At 54.0% G+C, this 18,223-nt stretch overlaps 1 protein-coding gene across 1 annotated transcript; it reads right to left on the bottom strand.

Annotated features, from left to right (window-relative positions):
• Positions 1–6,118: 6,118 nt before the first annotated feature.
• PLEKHO1 (pleckstrin homology domain containing O1) lies at positions 6,119–17,611 on the bottom strand. Its single transcript, XM_058042811.1, has 6 exons — positions 17,344–17,611; positions 16,482–16,628; positions 10,296–10,436; positions 9,964–10,068; positions 9,147–9,248; positions 6,119–8,074 (listed from the first exon to the last, which is right to left on the bottom strand). The coding sequence occupies exons 1-6, from the start codon at positions 17,371–17,373 to the stop codon at positions 7,304–7,306; spliced, it is 1,296 nt and encodes a 431-aa protein (XP_057898794.1). The 5' UTR covers positions 17,374–17,611; the 3' UTR covers positions 6,119–7,303.
• Positions 17,612–18,223: the final 612 nt, after the last annotated feature.

Below are 18,223 nucleotides of genomic sequence, written 5' to 3'. Positions count from 1 at the left end.
CGGTGAGCTCGGGATCGCAGAAACCCTGGATGGGAGAACGAGCACTAGAGGGCACAGCGCGACCAGCAACGAGGGGGAGGCAGAGCGCGGCTGTCGCTGAGCTGCCTTCCACCCCTGAGAGCCCGAGTGACTCCTTAAAATGGCATCTCTGAGAAGGTGCTGAGAGATGAGGCCCTGCAGAGGTTGTGGTGCACTGGGATTATCAAGAGATGCAGGTAGAAGAGTGAGAATAATTTTGTTAAGCACAGGAAGGAATCCAAGACAGAAAATACAAAAAATCTGTGGTTGGATTGACTGAGCTTGGTGGGTTTGTGCTGTTCTTTGCACTGGGTGCCGTGGAAGTTTGGTGATGACAAGCTTTCCTGATTCATTTCCCAAGAAACCAAGATTTCCCAACATGATTTGATTTCTAGAAACCTGGAAGGAAAAATGCCAGGAGGTGCAGCTCTTCCATTTCCTTCTGATTTCATTTCCCTACATCTCCAGTAACATTCATACTTTTATAACTGATATAAAACATTTCCAGAAAGCACGAAGCCCTCAGAATCCTCTGCCCAAACCAACTCCTCCCTTCCCTCTCAGTGTTTCAGTGAGATTGTTTGGATAATTCAGGGTGCCAGATGGCTGTAAATATGTTCACAATCCTCCTTCCCCTGCTCCCTCCTCCCTGGCACCCTCCCTGCTCTACCCAGCACTGAGCACCTGCTCTGCTCCCGTTTGGAGTCTCCCTTCTCCCCTCTGGAGCTAAACTGGCACTGCTGCTTTGTATTTTCCCTTGAAATGAAAATCTTAGGGAATGTTTTGTGCCAGGGAACACTGAATATTTCCCTCACTGTCACTTGCACCTTCAGTTAATTGAGAAGGTGGCATCAGCTCCCTTCCTGCAGGAGTTCTGAGCTGGAGGTGCAGCTCACCTGCTGGGAACTGCAAGGGAGGAGCAGCTTCTGCCTATTTTGAGCACTTGCTCACCCTTGGCATGGGGTGAGGGCACACAGACCAGGGTGATTCATCCCAAATCATGCCCCAAGGAGCTGGCAGAGCATTTGAGCAGCCAGCCCTGTCCTTGCTGCCTCACAGGCTCTGGATTCATTGTTACACTCTGATCCTGTTATTCCACAGCTCGGGAGGGCCCAAATCCTGGGGGCTGAGCCCCTGAGATAACTGTTCTGTGTAATGTAACATTCCCAAAGTGCTGAGCAGTAAGAAAATGACAGGAAAGTGTTTCAGTGGCACTGAAAAAAGGGAAGTTGGTTTAAAACATCTGAAAATGCAGGCAGTGACGATTTGGGAAGTGAGGAATAACTGAGGTCACGAGCTGCCTGAGGAATGCTGCAGCAGCACAGACCCAGGGCATGGGAAGGATGAGCTGTGCCCATGAAGAAACACAAATTCAGCCAGATTTGGCTGTGCTTTTGCTCTCATTGATGAGCTGTGGGTGAACTCTTCCCTGGAAGCAGGAGGGAGCAGATGGCAGCAAGCAAATATCTGACTTGAGCAAGGAGAGAGAAACTGATTTTCCAAAGGGTCTATTTGACAAACAGAGGCCACATGTCATTTTTATGAGCCAGACCTCTGATTTATTGAACTTTATCAGTTTGTGCACTGCCAGCAGACCTAACTTGAGTGACCCTGTGACCTATAAAGGACAAGAGAGGCAGGAGGAATTGTGAGCAGGGATTGTGAGCAGGGATTGTGAGCAGGGATTGTGAGCAGGATTGTGAGCAGGAATTCTGAGCAGGAATTGTGAGCAGGGATTGTGAGCAGGGATTGTGAGCAGGGATTGTGAGCAGGAATTGTGAGCAGGGATTGTGAGCAGGGATTGTGAGCAGGGATTGTGAGCAGGATTGTGAGCAGGAATTCTGAGCAGGAATTGTGAGCAGGGATTGTGAGCAGGGATTGTGAGCAGGGATTGTGAGCAGGAATTGTGAGCAGGGATTCTGAGCAGGGATTCTGAGCAGGGATTGTGAGCAGGGATTCTGAGCAGGCTTTTCCAGGAGCTGTCAGTGCTCTGAATGCCACCTCACCATTTCTGGGAAGGATGACTCCCAGCTAGCTCTGCAGAAAGGTAGACAGTGCTCACATTATTTATAGCAGCAAGTGGGCTGGGAGGAGAAACACAGAGAGGGAGGCTGCTCTGGAGACAGCCGGGAGTGTCTGATGGTGCAGCACAAACCACAGAGGCCCTGGCAAGTGGAGCTGGGCCTGGGGCAATTAATGGAGGGCAGGAGAGCCCTGGGCAGTGCCAGGGCAGGCTGGGGGCACACAGATTGTTCTCAGCTCTTCTTTATCCTCTTCCATCCTCCCACCTCCCACAAACTCCCTCCAGCCTGGCCTTGGGCACTTCCAGGGATCCACAGCTGCTCTGGGCACCCTCCCCACCCTCCCAGGGAACAATTCCCTCCCAAAATCCCAAAATCTAAACCTCCTCTCTTTCAGTTTGAAGCCATTCATGACTCAGCCCATTTGCTGAGAGTCCTTTAAATAATGATGTCCACATCTCCAGTGGCTCCCTGCAGTCTGTGCCAGACCTTTGCCTGCTGTCCAGGCACAGATTCCTCCAGCTCTGAATGCTTCCCTCTGTCCTTCTGTCCTGCATGTATGGGCTCTTTATTCCAGCCCTCAGCCCCAGGGCAGGGCTTTGGAAGGAGAAATCACCATTTGGAAGGAGAAATCACCATTTGGGAGGAGAAATCTCCATTTCAGCACAGAACCCCCAAACCACTGGTGTCAGGAGGGGGCTGAGCTCTGCCCTTTGAACTCTGCCTGGTCTGGCCTCTCCCAAGCATTCCCAAATGTTAAAGAGATTTTTAAAATCCTCTCTTGCCTCTGAGCTGGGTTGATTTGTATCAAAACACAGCAATAAATTTTTAAACACATTACAAATTAAGGAAGTGGAAGAATCACTGTAGTTTTCAGTCCCTCAGGACATTTTATAGATTCAAACAAATCAACAGAGCGTGAAAGCAGAGATTTGATGTTCCTGGGCCAGGCTCAGGAGACACTTCCAACAGGAGGGAATTCACCTTTTCAGTGGTGTCACTTTACAGGTGTTGTGTCAAACCAGCCCCTCTGGCCACTCAGGGAGAGAGTGTGGGGATCTCTGTACCTAAAAATGATGATTTTTACCCTAAATTTGATTTAGCAAAAAAAAAAAAAAAAATCCAAGGTACTGTACTTGTGTCTCACCAAAGAATTCCTTCCTAAAGAGAGGGAAGATGCACAAATCTCCACATGTGCATATTCCAGGGATACATTTCTGCACACCATACAAAACCACTCAATTTTCCCCTTTTCTTTCCTTTTTTAGGGAAGTGGGTCTGTTCTTGCTGAGCTTTAATTTCCAACCCAGTTGGAACTTGTTAAGTCAATAATTATTCTTGTAAATGTGGGTCAAACTATTTTATGTCTCTTCCTCTCTAGGGACTTGGAAGAAGATTTAACCCTGCAGCACTGCAAGGTAGGAAGCAGCACATTTCCCATTTTTGATTTCAAAAGTCCAAACTGATTATCCCATGGGGGTAAAAGGTGGTGAGGGACAGGGTCAGGGTGTGAGTGAGTGGCATTTCTGGAGCTCCAGGTGTTCACCTGTCTAGGAAAGAATGTCCCCAGCTCTGATAACAGCTCAGAGTGCCTTGGGATCCCATTTATTCTATTTAATTATTGTTATATTTATTTATATTTATATTTATATTATAAGGGTATGCTGAACATATTATTCATTTGGGATATTGGAGGGTCTGTAGCTTCCCACCTTCCACCTCTGGACACAAATCCTACTTTCTCTTTTTAAAGCATTTGCCTTATTGCAGAATGACAAAATAAGCATTTCTGCAGTTTTCTCTATCAGTAACCCCAAGAAATCCTTCTGCACAGCAGGATAAATTGTGTTTACCCACCCCCTCCTCAGCCTGAGAGCCCTCTGCCATGAGTTCAGTGCTCCTGCTCCACTTGGGAGTTGGGGGCTTTTTCAAAGGTTGGGAACTGCTGGAAAAACTGGACTTTAGCACCCCAATTTTACTGCTGTGAACTGCTCTGTCAGGTGTGATTCCAGCCTGCAGAACAGCCCAGTGCTGCTGGAACAACATGAACCCATTTCTGCTCTACACCCGAGTTTTGCCAGCCATCAGCAGTGTGAAAGTTTCCTCCAAGTGTAAATTCTATTTAAAGCCACCCAAAGCCTCTTAATCAGTTCCTCCTGCTTTCCAGAGGCCTCTCAGCACTGCAGAGACACTGCAGCTGCTCCTTTTGTCCCCAGAGCTGTCCTGGGTGAAACTCAGGGCAGCCACGGGGCTGATCTGTGGGGCTGCACCCCAAAATGTGCTCCATGAGGAACTCTGGGCTGGGGTCAGCTCTGGGCTTGTGGGGGTTTGTTGGCTTTTCAGCCCTGTACAATTTAATTACACAATGTTTGGGACTTGGGGGGAACCTTACCTCTCATCCAGGTCCATTCCTGCCATGGGTAAAGACATATTTACTATCCCAGACTGCTCCTAACCCTGTCCAACCTGCCCTTGGACACTCAGAACTGCTCCAAGCCCTGTCCAGCCTGCCCTTGGACACTCAGAACTGCTCCTAACCCTGCCCTTGGACACTCAGAGCTGCTCCTAACCCTGTCCAGCCTGCCCTTGGACACTCAGAACTGCTCCAAGCCCTGTCCCAGGACACTCAGAACTGCTCCTAACCCTGTCCAACCTGTCCTTGGACACTCAGAACTGCTCCTAACCCTGTCCTTGGACACTCAGAACTGCTCCTAACCCTGTCCAGCCTGTCCTTGGACACTCAGAACTGCTCCAAGCCCTCTCCTTGGACACTCAGAACTGCTCCAAGCCCTGTCCCAGGACACTCAGAACTGCTCCAAGCCCTGTCCCAGGACACTCCCAGGGACAGAGCCACCCCAGCTTCTCCGTGCACCCTCTTCCAGGGCCTCCCCACCCTCCCAGGCAGGAATTCCTTCCCAAGAATTCCACCCTAAGGTGTCTCTCTGTTAATTCCCTTAGAAAGGCAGAGGATGGAGGGAGGGAGGAGGGAGGGAGGAGGGGGTTTGCTTAAAGCTAGTGAAGCATAGAGAGAGAAAATAATCCAAAAAAGGAGCTTTGGCTGGGAGGGTGGGTGGGCTGCCGAGCGCCCGTGCAGCCGGGGATCCTCGGCCCGCGGTCCTTATTTGGCTGCGAGCGGGAGCGCTCCGGGGATTGGCTGTGCCGGGAGCAGGCAGGGAGCGCAGGAGCCCGGTGCCAGCTGACGAGCGCAGCACACGCTTGCCCACTCCTCAGCATGTGTCGAGCAAATTGCAGCTATTTTTACAGGAGACGCTTTGCCTACATCTTAAGAATCCAGTCCCAATCCCGTCTCCCTGGAGTGTAACGGGAAATCCCCTTCCCAGCCCCCCTTTTTTTCCCCCGTCCGTGTTTTCAAGGCACAGTTGGGCAGAACCCAGAATTCTTGGCCATTATCAGCCTTCAGACTTGTCTGCTGTGCTCTGCCCGGCCAGGGCACTCTGTATTCCTGGAACGATGCAATGTTTTGTCTCCAGACCCTCCATAATTGCCACAGTGGACAATTTCTGGGCACGGCAGCCGGCTGCTGCCCTGCTGGGCCAGCACGGCCCCTTTGTGCCGCGTTATTCCCGCATGGACAGAGGCACCGGCCAGGGGGCGATGCACAAAGCCACCTCTGTGCTGCCCTCGGCTGTGCAGCTCCCCGGGGCTTGGGGAGGGCAGGAGGCAGCAGGGAAACAGAGGGGGGAAACCGAGGGGTGAGCAGAGAGGCAAAATCCCCAAAATTGGCTGTAAGAGTTCAGGGCCTGCCTGGAGAGAGCAGGGCAGGGCTGCTCAGGTGTGCAGCAGCTCCTTTCAGCCCTCCCCACAGTGTGTGCTGGCTCTGCATGGCAATGAGCATGCCAAAATCCAAGGAGAGTTGCTGGGGTGGGACTGGCACTACCTGGGATGCAGGACACAAGGGAGGTTCAGTGGTCTTTGCAAAAAAACTTTGTGAAGCAATGGAGTTCATCAACGTGGAAAGTTATCCCTGGAAGTATCACTGGAGTCTGGTTAGCCCAAACTCACTGAGAAAAGTTTGGGGGTTGGTTTTATTTTTTTCTTTAATTTAGGAAAATCTTGTCCTTACAGCTAGGAAAGAGAAAACACTAACCACGACCAGGAATATCTCTGTGGGTTTAATATTTCTGTGGACTATTTGCCATGTAGGTAAAAGAATCAGGTTTCCTTTTAAAAAACAGTTGGATGTTACCAGGAGTGAACTTGTGAGGCACAGCCATGTCCTGCTGGTGGGTGGGAAAGCTGAGCCAGCCTGTGAGCTGATGATCTGAGCTCTGCTCTGGGCTCAGCTTTCCTTCCAGCAGGGCTGATTCACATCTTGGGCAGCCCAAGCAGAGCCTGCTGCTGTCTGACTGTGACACCTGAGAGAGCAAAGCAAACCTACCCAAACTGCCATTGCCTTGTGGTGTCTGGCTCCCACACACACCCCCTGACTTTTCAGCTCAAAGGAAAGGTAAAAAAAAAAGAGAAATTAGAATGGAAAAGCCCAAATCCCTCCCAGCTGCCTGTGTGGGCTGTCAGATCCAAGGCTTTGATCCTCACAGAAGGGAAGACACATCGCTGCTGCCTCCCACTGCTCGGGGCCAGGGGGTCTGTGAAGCATTCAGGATCAGGCTGGGTATGGATTGTGCCACTGCTGCCCTTCTGGAGGGCTCTGTGCACCCCAAAATTACAGCTGCCAGCCCCAAGATTTCCAGGAGATTGTGCCAGGACAGAGCTCTGAGAGCTGCACCCAGCAAATGCCTCAATGACCAGAACTTCCCACATCTTCAGGAGAGTTCCTGGGTAATGGGGACTTCAGGCAGTGGTGGGGATGAACACCTTTTTGACCTTTTAATGTCATTTATTTCTGAGAGGGAACAAGGCAAATGTCCTGCTGAAAGACAGTTTGGGGCACAGCCCAGACACGAGAGCAGCAATGCCAGGGCTGATCCAGCTCCACCCCACGGGATGCTCCGGGCAGTTCCAGGACCAGAACTTGCTCCTGTCCTTGGAGCACGACAGGAGCTGCAGTGCAAAGGGAGCTCTTACAAGGGAGGTATAAACTGCAACTGATTTATTGGAACACGGGGTTGATTCATCAGGGGATGCGATGGAGGAAAGGAAGGGTCCAAGCTTTGAGAAGCAAATTTGGGTGAGAACAGGCACCTTTTCACTCTTTTGAACACTGTAAATAATAATAATATTTAAAAAAAAGAGACCAGATGGCCGCCCTTCCCAGTCCCTCCCTCCCATCCCAAGGCTTGCCTTCACATCATGCTCTTCCTAAACTGCGACTGTGAGCTCTGTTTGGGCTTTGAGTCTGACTGCTGCAGCTCGAACTGTTTGTACAGGTCCCTCAGCTCTCTGATCTCCTGCAGCACCCTCTTGGCTTGGCTCCAGGTGGAGGAAGCCTCCCCCAGCAGCCTCTCAGATTCCTGCAGGATCCTTTCAGAGTCCGACTTGGAAGAAGACGATGAGGAAGAAGAGGTGGTGGTGCTGGTGGTGCTGGTGTTGGAGTCCTTGGTCTTTTTCTTGCCTTCCCCGTAGCCCTTCACCTCTGTCAGCAGTTCCTGAGTTTTTTCCAGTTTCAGTGCAACCAGTTCCTGTATCCGGGTCAGCTGCTCCGGCTCCGCCGAGGCAAACTGAGCCTCCAGCCCCTTCCTCAGCACCGCCCGGTGTGTGGAAGAGTCCCTTCGGGACAGGATTTCTTCCATGGAGGCACATTTATTCTTTTCTGAGTGGGAGAGCTTTTTGGGGACCTGCGGCGTGTACATGGTCCCTTTGTCAAAGGAGTCATTGCGCTGGCCGGCTCTGTCCCACGGGGCCGCCTCCTGTCGGGGGAGGCTCCCTGTCCGCCCTTTCTCCGCTGGTTTGGCGTTCTCCGAGTCCGAGCGGCGCCGCCCCGCGGTCAGGTGAGCCACGGACTTGTCCAGATCCACCCGGAAACTCTGCTCGCAGGTGCCGTGATCCTCCGGAGAGGCGTCTTCCTCCTGGATCAGGTCGAGGGTCAGCATTCCGTCAGAGGTTGAGGTAGATGCCTGGAGGAGCAGAAAGCAGAGCTGAGCTGGCACCGGAAGGGCCGTCCCTGCTGCCAGGGGTGTCTGCACTGCAGGGAGGGAGGGGGATGCTCCCTCACCCAGGGACAGAGCCAGGGGTGGATTTACAGTGCAGTGGTCCATGAGAACAGAGGATGAGAGGTGACCCCGAGCTGTCCTTACGGCAGCTTTCAGCTCAGGATGGAGCTCCAACAACCCCACTTAGAAACGGAACAATTCCAGGGGAATTTCACCCAAGCTGTCCTCATGGCAACTCTCAGCTCAGGATGGAGCTCCAACAATCCCACTTAGAAATGGAACAATTCCAGGGGAAATTCACCCAAGCAGGTGTCTGGGATTGGTTGTACCTACCAACAACTCCACTTAAAAATGGAACAATTCCAGAAGAATTTCACCCAAGCTGATGACCACAAGCTGTCCTCATGGCAACTCTCAGCTCATGATGGAACTCCAACAACTCCACTTACAAATGGAACAATTCCAGGGGAATTTCACCCAAGCAGGTGTCTGGGGTTGGGTGTACCTACCAACAATCCCACTTACAAATGGAACAATTCCAGAGGAATTTCACCCAAGCAGGTGTCTGGGATTGGTTGTACCTACCAACAATCCCACTTACAAATGGAACAATTCCAGGGGAATTTCACCCAAGCAGGTGTCTGGGGTTGGGTGTACCTACCAACAATCCCACTTACAAATGGAACAATTCCAGAGGAATTTCACCCAAGCAGGTGTCTGGGTTGGGTGTACCTACCAACAATCCCACTTACAAATGGAACAATTCCAGGGGAATTTGACCCAAGCAGGTGTCTGGGCTGGGTGTACCTACCAACAATCCCACTTACAAATGGAACAATTCCAGGGGAATTTGACCCAAGCAGGTGTCTGGGCTGGGTGTACCTACCAACAATCCCACTTACAAATGGAACAATTCCAGGGGAATTTGACCCAAGCAGGTGTCTGGGCTGGGTGTACCTACCAACAATCCCACTTACAAATGGAACAATTCCAGAGGAATTTCACCCAAGCAGGTGTCTGGGCTGGGTGTACCTACCACAGCCATGAGGTGACCCCGCGTGGGAGGGCGCCGGGAGTGCTGGATCTTGGCTCTGTCACGTGTCGGGTGGGCAAGGAAGCTGTCCTCCTCCACGGTGACCTGCAGGGTGGCACAGGCTGTGAGCAGGGAACAGGAGCCATTCCCAGCTCCTGGAGCTGTGAGAGAGGAGGCTGGCAGGGAATGGGGTGTGCAGTCCAGCCCTGGAAGTGACCCAGTGTTTCTCCCCTCTGTGCTGTGATGGGATTACATCTGCTCGAGTCATTCCTGACAAGTGAACCTGTCTGCAAAGATTCCTGTGACATCTCTCCTGGTGTTTGCTGTGCTGCCTCCTGCTCTAAAACCTCTCCCGTAGTCTGACCTTGGTTTTCCTTCACTTCAGGCTCTGTGCTGCCATCCAGGAGAGCAAAGAGCCTCCTGGCAATGCCCTGGTGCTGTGAGAAGCAGAGTGTGAATGGGAGATCTGAGACAGGGCTGAGCTGAGGAAGGGTTGCCATGAAACATTAATGTGAGAGTCAGCCCTGGAGCGAGGGCACAGCTTGTTCCAGGCAGGTTCTCCTCCCCTGAAGGAAACTGTGAGGGGATGCTCACCCTGACCTGCCTCTGCCAGCCCACCTGGTGCTCTGAGCACACCCTGAGTCCCCAGCAGGAGCTGCCCTGTTATTTTTCCTGGCTGAAGCTGCTCTGTGTAACTGGGACTTTCACAGTCCCCTTGAGAAGGGGGGATGAGCTCTGCTGGAGATGCTTTGTGTGGATGTTGTATCCCCAAAGAGTCTCAAACCCTCAGCCAGGCTGAGCCAGGGTCAGTGCCACTCACCTCGTCCAAGATCCGATTTTTAGCACGTGTGATTGCAGAGTTGAGGGCGTTAATCCAGGACTCTTTCTCTTCTGGACTCACAGCCAGGAAGATCAGGTTTGGTGCCTACAGAAGAGAGAAGTCAGGTCAGTGCTGGAACTCACACAGAGACAAGCCCTGGTCACTGTGAGGCCTCCACAGAGCAGACAAAGCAGAGCTGAGCCTCCAGCCCTGATTTTCCCACACAGCAAACCCCAGAACCACCCACATCCCTCCTTCCCTCATCCCCCAGGACCATCCACACCCCTGGAGCCACCTCTTGGGCTGGCATCACCTGGGCCAGCCCCACGTACCGTGTTTCCAGGCTGCCTGGAGTGGGCAAGGGTGAATTTACTGTGGTTCTTTTTGCTTCTACTTTTGGACTTCCTGAGCTCTTCACATTTCTCGTAGTCACTCAGATCAAACGTTTCCTGGATGTTTTTTTCATCTTTTACCTGCAAAACAGCAAGAAAATCAGAGCTTTGCAGATGTCAGACAGAGACTCTGCTGCTCCAGGCAGCGGGATTTCAACATGAGGGTTTTGATTTGTCTCTTCTGGAATGAGGGGGCATATTTAGAAGGATAGCAAGAAAATCCCACTTTGCCAAGTTAATTCCTGCCTCTTCTACCCCCAGAGGGCAGGGGCTGCCAGGCTCAGTGTCCTTTAAAGAATCCTTCTGAGTGACCATTTTACAAGATCTCCCATTTTCCAGGTCTGTTTCCCAACACTCTGCACTCCACAGTGTGACAGGGACTTGGCATGGATCAGTGTCACAGAGGCTCAGGTGAAAATGGAGCTTGCACAGGATCACTGGGGCTGCAGCTCAGGGATCTAAGGGCACACAGGGCTCTGGATGCTGAACCCTGACAGTGCCATCCCTCAGGGACACCTGGAGCAAAGGGGATGTGGCAAAGCTGTCTGCACCCTTCCTCTTCATTGCTCTCCCTCAATCCCCCTCCTACAGCAGGGAAGCTCTGCTCCTCCATGGTAAACATGAGGAATTGGGGTTTGCATGTCCATTACAGGCTCAATTCCACATCCATCTGCTTAATCCCACTGCAGCCAGTCCCCCCAGGCTGCCTGAGTGGGGCAGGGTGTGTAACTGGGGTGTGGGAGGGCAGATGCTGCTGAGCTCTGAGCCCTTGGATTTCCTGAAGGGACTCCACCCCACTTCAGACATTTCCTCCACAGTTTTGGGAAGCACTGAGGGAACTCCCTATGATTCTTCCATAGAATTTAATCAAAGAGGGTGACTAAAGCAGCTTCCTAACCAGGGCCATGGATGAACTGACCATCTGGCCCTGCCTGATGAGAACAGCTCCCCTCTGCCCTTCATTGTGCCTGTGTCCCCAGGATCCACAGGACAATCACCGGCACTGCCATCCCGGAGCTGTTCCTGCTGGTGACACATCCCCTGTGTCTGGGTGTGATAACAGAGCCTGTCTGGCTGCACATCCTCCCCATGCTGCTAATCTGCTTTGATCTCTTCCCACTCCCATCCTCCAATCCACCTCTTTCCAAGAATCTCAGCTGAATTCTGCCCGACTCATTTGCAGCAGGAAAAGCTGATCCCCTTCCATCCCAGCCCCCAGCTGTGCTCTGTGCCTGAGAGCAGAGCTTTAACTCCAGATGTTTGCTCATGTGGGTCACTGGGGCTTCCCCAGCCCTCCCCTTCCTCCTCAGAGCTCACCCAGCTGGAACTCAACCTCCTGCCTGCAGGAGGACCCCAGGAGGCTGCAGGACAGAGCAGGTACCTGGTTCAGACAAACACCCTGCAGGTGCAGCTCGTCCTTTAAACAGCTCTGAACGACACCAGGGCTGTGACACTGCACTGGGACATGCTGAGGGGATCCTGCTCCTGTGTGTGACCCCTTAAAAAAGCTTAAAATTGGGAATAAACAACATCCAAAGTGGGATTCCTGGGGGAAAGGATCAGCAGCAGCCTGGGCTGTGGTGGCACAGAAATCCCAGGGGCACTGGAAGGACAGTGGGTGTCTCACTCATGTAACAGAGCATCCAGTGTGCAGAGAGAGAAACTGGACAAGGAAGGTGAAAGGCAACTCCAGAGGCATCTGCCAGCTCTTTTGTCCTTTGTGGGAAGCTCCTGAGGCCTAAAGGAGGGAGGTGGTGGCATGAGAGGCAGCTCAGAGCAGCCTTGGAGGTAGGAGAGGCTGAGGACAGCCATGCAGCCCATTCTCTGTGAGAACAGGACAAAAGCAGCCCCTGAGGCCACGAGAGCTGAAACCCCAGTCACTGTCAGTCACAGGGGGTGACAAACCTGCAGGGTGTCACCTCCTCTGTGTTCTCAGTGAGATAGGGGCCATCCAAATCAAACCTTCCAGGCTTCTCCAAAGAGGATTTGGCTGGGTGAGCAGTGCCCAGGAGGAAGCAGCCTCTGCTATCAGCTCTCAGTAGGAAGGGGTGAAGCAAGAGGTTGGTGGTTGATTTTGGCAAAACCATTCCCTGCTGGGAGGTTTCCAGCAGGTCTTTCCTTCCCCGAGGGTTTAGGAATTGAGGGATGTCAGGTGGGTCCTGCTCTCTGTGCCCTGTGGGGAGCTCAGGATTGGAAGGATTAAGGTGAATCAATCCCAGCAGGTGCTGCCCTGGCTGTCTGAGCTGTCTTTGCTGAGTTGTACCCATTTGAGGCAGGAAAAACAACCTTGCCCTGCAGTTCCACCTGCCTCCTACCCGTGGCCAGGTGAGGGGAGGGAAACTGAGGCACGGAGAAGGAATCAGAAGCATCCCCCAATCCCTGAGCAGGGAACATTTCTGTGCAGCCACGAGATCCCACAGCCCTGGCAGCTGCCTGTGCCAAGGCTGACAGTGCTGACTCTGCTGGGATGCAAGGAGGGAGCTGCATTCCCTGCACTCCTTCCCCTCCTTCCCCCGCAGCTGCTGCCTGCCCAGGCTGGCCCCAGGGCCACCAGCACTCCCTGGGCCCTGAGATGTGGCCATGGAATGGCTCAGAGCACCAGCCATGGCACCTAAATCCCCTCTCCAGAGGGTCATGGCACTGCACTGGCAGCAGGAGGGTCTCTGACCTGGTTAATTAACCACCCTTGGGTCTCTCACTGATGGGAGTTTAAATTTCCTCATCAAGCTGTGACCTGCAGTGACTCCAAACCTCCTGGACCCGGCTCAGGGCTGTGTTTTGGGGCCAAACCATGCACAGGTGCTCAGTCACACCAGTCTGGGATTTTTGGTGATGATTTGAGCAGTTTGAGCTGCAGTGGGACACAGAAAAACGAGGAAGATACAGAAAATCACAAGACACCCATGGGACACTTGTGGCTCAGGATGTAAGAGAAACCTCCAGACTCTCTGCACAGCCAAATACCCAAACATGGGCAGTTTTGGGACAGACAGTTCCCCTTGCAGGGTACAACCAAAGTTTCAGTTCCTGCAGCTGAGCAGCTCAGTTCAGCAGGGGACTGAGGTCCCTGCAGCCAGGCTGTCACTGGGGCAGGGATGCACACTGGGACTGTCCAGTCCTTGTCACAGCCGGGTCACTGCCCTTAGCTGATCAGGGGATGGTGACAGCTTCAATCCCTTCTCCAGAGTGTCACCACCAAGGCTCCCAGGGACACAGCCACCCCAGGATCACTGAATTATGGCTTTGGAGGGACAGGGACACCTTCCAGATTGCTCCAAGCCCCATCCAGCCTGGCCCTGGACACTTCCAGGGATGGAGCAGCCTGTGCCAGGGAGGAATTTATTCCCCAAATCCCTTTGTGCTGTGTTCAGCTGCACTCAGCGAGGGCAAACACCCCACGGAGCTTTAGAGAACCGAGAATGCAAACACAGCCCCAGCCCCAGCGGCACCTCCTCGAGTGCTCTCGTGCTAATTGAGCGATGCCTTGGGTAGCAAACAATCGAAAACCGCGGAGAAGCGTTTCCTCATCCCCTCGCAGCCCGGCTCGGCTGCCTGGCAGCCCCGGCATCCTGCGAGGAAGCGCCGGGCCCGGCTGGGGCAGCTCGGCCGCTGCTCCCCGGCACAGACAGCGACAAAGCCGGGCCAGGAACCGGGAACAATTCCCAGAAATGTGCCGGGGGTGGGGAGAACCGAGGGGAAAGAATGCCAGAGTGAGTTAAGAAGGTGGTGTGTGCTCAGCAGAGCTCAGCTCATCTCTACAGAGCCGGCTTTGGCTGATGACCAAACGCTGAATAACCCAAGGATTTTGGTGTGAGTTCACGAGTTCAGCAGCCGTGGGGGAGCGCAGTGAGCATGGCCAGAGCCTCAAGCTCCCACTTCGGGAGGTGTCAGACAAGTCCCTCAGCTTTCAAAGGGCAGCACTCAAACACACTGTGAGCATTTGCCATCAGCTGGGCTGAAAAACTAAATTTCCTCTCCTTAGAGACTCGGCTCTGCCAGGGAGAAACCCAGGATCCTATCAGGCATTCCCAAATTCTCCTGACAAAATGGAATAATCAGGGCTGGGCTCTGACCTGCATGCCCAGGTCTGTCCTAGACAGAGAACTGGGAAAGCACACAGATTCCCAGGAGGAACCAGTGTGGATATTGATGGGATTTTGTTAATCTGAATTTTGGAAATCTCCCCATTCCAGACCTCAGCTCTGAGCGGTTCATCAACACTGCCCCAAGCCAAGGGGGATCTGCTTCCCAAGGGATCCTGGTGTGGAACACACAATTCCCTGTCCCCATGTGCTCTGGGGAGATGGGATTCACTGCCCTGCTTCCCAGATGGAGATATTCAGGCAAAAGTAAATAAATGTCTGGTTTGGATTCATTTAACAGAGCTGAAGAGCTTCCAGGAGCCTTGGGATTTAACCCTTTCTGCTCTGAGATGGTGAGGAGGGCTGGGAATGTGGTTTCACCTGCAGAACCACCTCTGGAGCAGCTGCTGAGCATGATCTGAGCTGCCAGGAAACAGCAGGTGCTGTGGGACCAGAGCCTGGAGCCACATATTGGCCTTCCCTGGGGCCCAGGAGAGCTCCTGGCTTTGCTAAGCTGGCATCAAACCCTGCAGCACCTTCTGAGACACCCCAGGAACTCCCCACAATGAGACCCCCAGGATGCCACGGGCACAGAGGCACAGCAGCAGCACGGTGCCACCTCCATGGGCAGCACAGAGTGACTCAGGGCACACCAGCAGCACGGTGTCACCTCCATGGGCAGCACAGAGGGACCTCAGTGCACACCAGCAGCACGGTGTCACCTCCATGGCCAGCACAGAGTGGCCTCAGGGCACACCAGCAGCACGGTGTCACCTCCATGGGCAGCACAGAGTCACCTCAGCATGCTCCAGCAGCAGATGTCATCTCTGCTGGCCACACATTCTTCCATATAAAGCCTCAGCAGAGGCTGCTGCAGGTTATTTATGGTCCCTCACACACACGGGGCTGCCTCAACCTCAAAAGCTGTGAGGTTTTCCCCTCTATGAAACACAAACACAAGAACTTCTTGTTCAGAGCAGGCTCTGTGTGGCCCCTCCAGCCTCATCTCCCTCCTGGGCTCCCAGCACACCTGGATTTCATCTGTAGCTACCTGGACATCTATTGCTGTTCCTGTGTTTCCCTCTGGCTCTGGAGCAGTTGATGGGACAAGTTTTGGAATGCCAGCAAGCAGCTCAGCACCACCTGGGCATTCAATCCACTTTTTAAAGCCATTTCTCTGTTGTACAAGCCCTGACCCTCTGCCTGTGCCACATCCATGGCTCAACCAGCCTTAAATCAAATTATCCCTTCCTCTCTCCAGGTGGAGCCAGGCCAGGCATCCAACTATGAGGAAATCACCTCCACTTTGGGGGAAAAGCCAGGGAAACCAGGGTTTTATCCCAAATTCCCTGAGCTGGAGCAAGCCCCCTGCCTACTGTGGGCACCACTCTGCCCAGGGTGCAGCTCTGGGATGTCACAGAGGATGGGAGGGAGGAAGGCTCCGGCCTGGGGAGTTTTTCCTGCTGGATTTATGGAGACAAAAAGCACAGGGGGGGCGTGCAAGGACAGCCAGGTGCTGCCTCAGCCTGGCAGTCACATCCGATTATCTCCAATGCCAACAGCACGTTAAACCCCAAACCCAGCAAGGAAACCAGGGGCAGGGCACGTGCCACACCAGGATGAAATTTCATGAAAAATCCAAGAGATCGACCTGTAAATGGCTCGACTGCGGCCGGGAGAGCGGAGTTATTTCCAACCAGAGAGTGAGCAGCCGGGGACAAGGCAGCGCTGGGCTCAAGGACAGGCACAGAAAGGAGCCGGCATTGCTGGGAAGAGGTTGGAGGGGCTTAACTCTCGCTAAGTGAATCCTTTGGTGTCTCCACGCCGGGAAAATGTCTCCCAGCAGAGCTGGCTGTGGAATCGCTGTCAGAGCCGAGCCCGAGCCCGAGCCCGAGCCCGGCCGGCGCCAGCCCCGGGGAGGATGAGGAGAAGCCCCCCAGGAACCCCCTGGGCCCGGCTGGCGCGGGGAAGGGCCGGGGCTGCGCCTTTCATATGCAAAGGGAGAGGAAGGGGGGATGGGAAAGGAAACTGAAACCGAGCCTACCTCCTTCTCCGAGATGTAAAGCTGATCTCCCTTCAGAACCACATAACGGTTTTTCCAGATTTCCCTAAAAATGCCTTTCCCGCAGAATTTCCGCACCCAGCCGACCTTCTCCGGCTGCGCAGGTTGCTGGTTTCCATCCTGGTTCCCCTAACACAAAGCGAGAGGGGAGAAAATGGGGGGGAAAAAACGCGATTATTCTTGGTTTTACACTCCTTTTCTCCCCACACCCCACTTCCCTCTTTGCCCAACTTTTGTCTCCCCCTCTCTCCGCCGAACGCCGGGCCCGAGTCCTCGCCCGGGGTCGCTCCGCGGGGATTTTTGTGCAGCGGCAGCACCGGGAGGACGCTGCGAGGAGCGGGCAGGGTTCTCTCCGTGGTTATATAAGCCAGGCCGGCGTCTCTATCGCCTCATCCAGCGGGCATTTACCCGTGGAAAGGGGAACAGGAGGGGGATGGGCGGAATTTACACCAGCTGGGGTTTTTATATTGCGGTGAAAATGGCATTTTGGAGCTTTTTATCAGCAATTAATCCAAGAGGTGAAATCTATGGGGGGTTTATATCAGAGGTGTCTCCGTAGGCAGCGGTGGGTGCAGCACACACACAACACGGCAAAGAGCGAGGGATTGATGGTGCCTCCGGATTTTATCGTTTCCTTGTGTTCCAAGATGAAAACTGCCTGCCCACATCCCCCGGCGGCCGAGGCGGCTGCGGGAGGCCTGGAGCGGGCTCTGGGTCTCTTTGGGGGTCCGTGCGCTTTCCACGGGGGGAGCAGAGGCAAAGCGAAGCGAAGATCCAACCCCCCCTCCCCGAACCATCCAGGAGCCTCCCTCCCCCCCGGCCAAGACGCGAAATCTCCACTCACCCTTTTTGCAGAATTATTATTTTTTTTCATCGTTCCTCAGTGCGCTCCGAGGCGATGCCGGGGCGGGGGTCGCAGAGGGGCTCCCGCGGCCTCCTGGCAGCGGGGAACACCCGCGATCCGCGCCGCCTTGGCCCCGCTGGCCTCAGGGCCCCTCTCCCGTTACACGGAGCCCGGCCCGGTGCTCTGAGGCATCGGCAGCGCCGCCGCCGCCGCCGCCGCGTCCCCCCCCGCCGCCACCATCCCGCAGCTCGGGGGGCTGCGCTGGGCTGCGCCGGGCTCCCGAGCTCCATCTATAGCCGCACGCCCGTGACGTCGGGGTTCGCGGCACGGGGCGAATCGCAGCCCACGAGGGTTTTTCTTCTTTGTTTCTCACTCGAGCGGGGCCGTGGGGAAGCGGGAGAGGGGCGGGCGGTGCCGCCGATGGGGTTCTCCCATCGGGGTATAGCCGCGTTCCCGGTGGCGTCGTGGGTCACCGGGAAAGTTTATGGGAGAGGGAAACGCAGCCGGGTGGTACTGGGAGGAATTCATCCCCTAAAGGCGTTTGGAAGTGGGGGGAAATCCCTCTGGAGAGAGGAGATGGGAGATTTCCTTCCAGCACGGAGGGTCTGACAGCCAGGATTTAGAGCACGGCTTCCAAAAGTGAGGAGATAGCTTCCTAAAAATGCCCTTATTTGGTTTATTTTGTCTGTCTCCTTCGTGTCCTGCAAGGAATAGATTGATCCATCGTCCATCAGTGGATCAGCTTTCCAATGACAGCGTCCATCCCATCCCTGGACATCCCCCACCCCTGATTTCAAGTTGTAGTTTCCCCCCAGGACTCTGGAATTAATGGCCCCAGAGTCCTGGGGATGTACTTGGAGTATTTCCAGAGCTCCCGTGA

The sequence above is a fragment of the Melospiza georgiana genome, chromosome 33 (assembly GCF_028018845.1).
Source record: "Melospiza georgiana isolate bMelGeo1 chromosome 33, bMelGeo1.pri, whole genome shotgun sequence".
Taxonomy (NCBI): Eukaryota; Metazoa; Chordata; class Aves; order Passeriformes; family Passerellidae; genus Melospiza; species Melospiza georgiana.
This window is presented reverse-complemented; position numbering and strand designations above follow the sequence as displayed.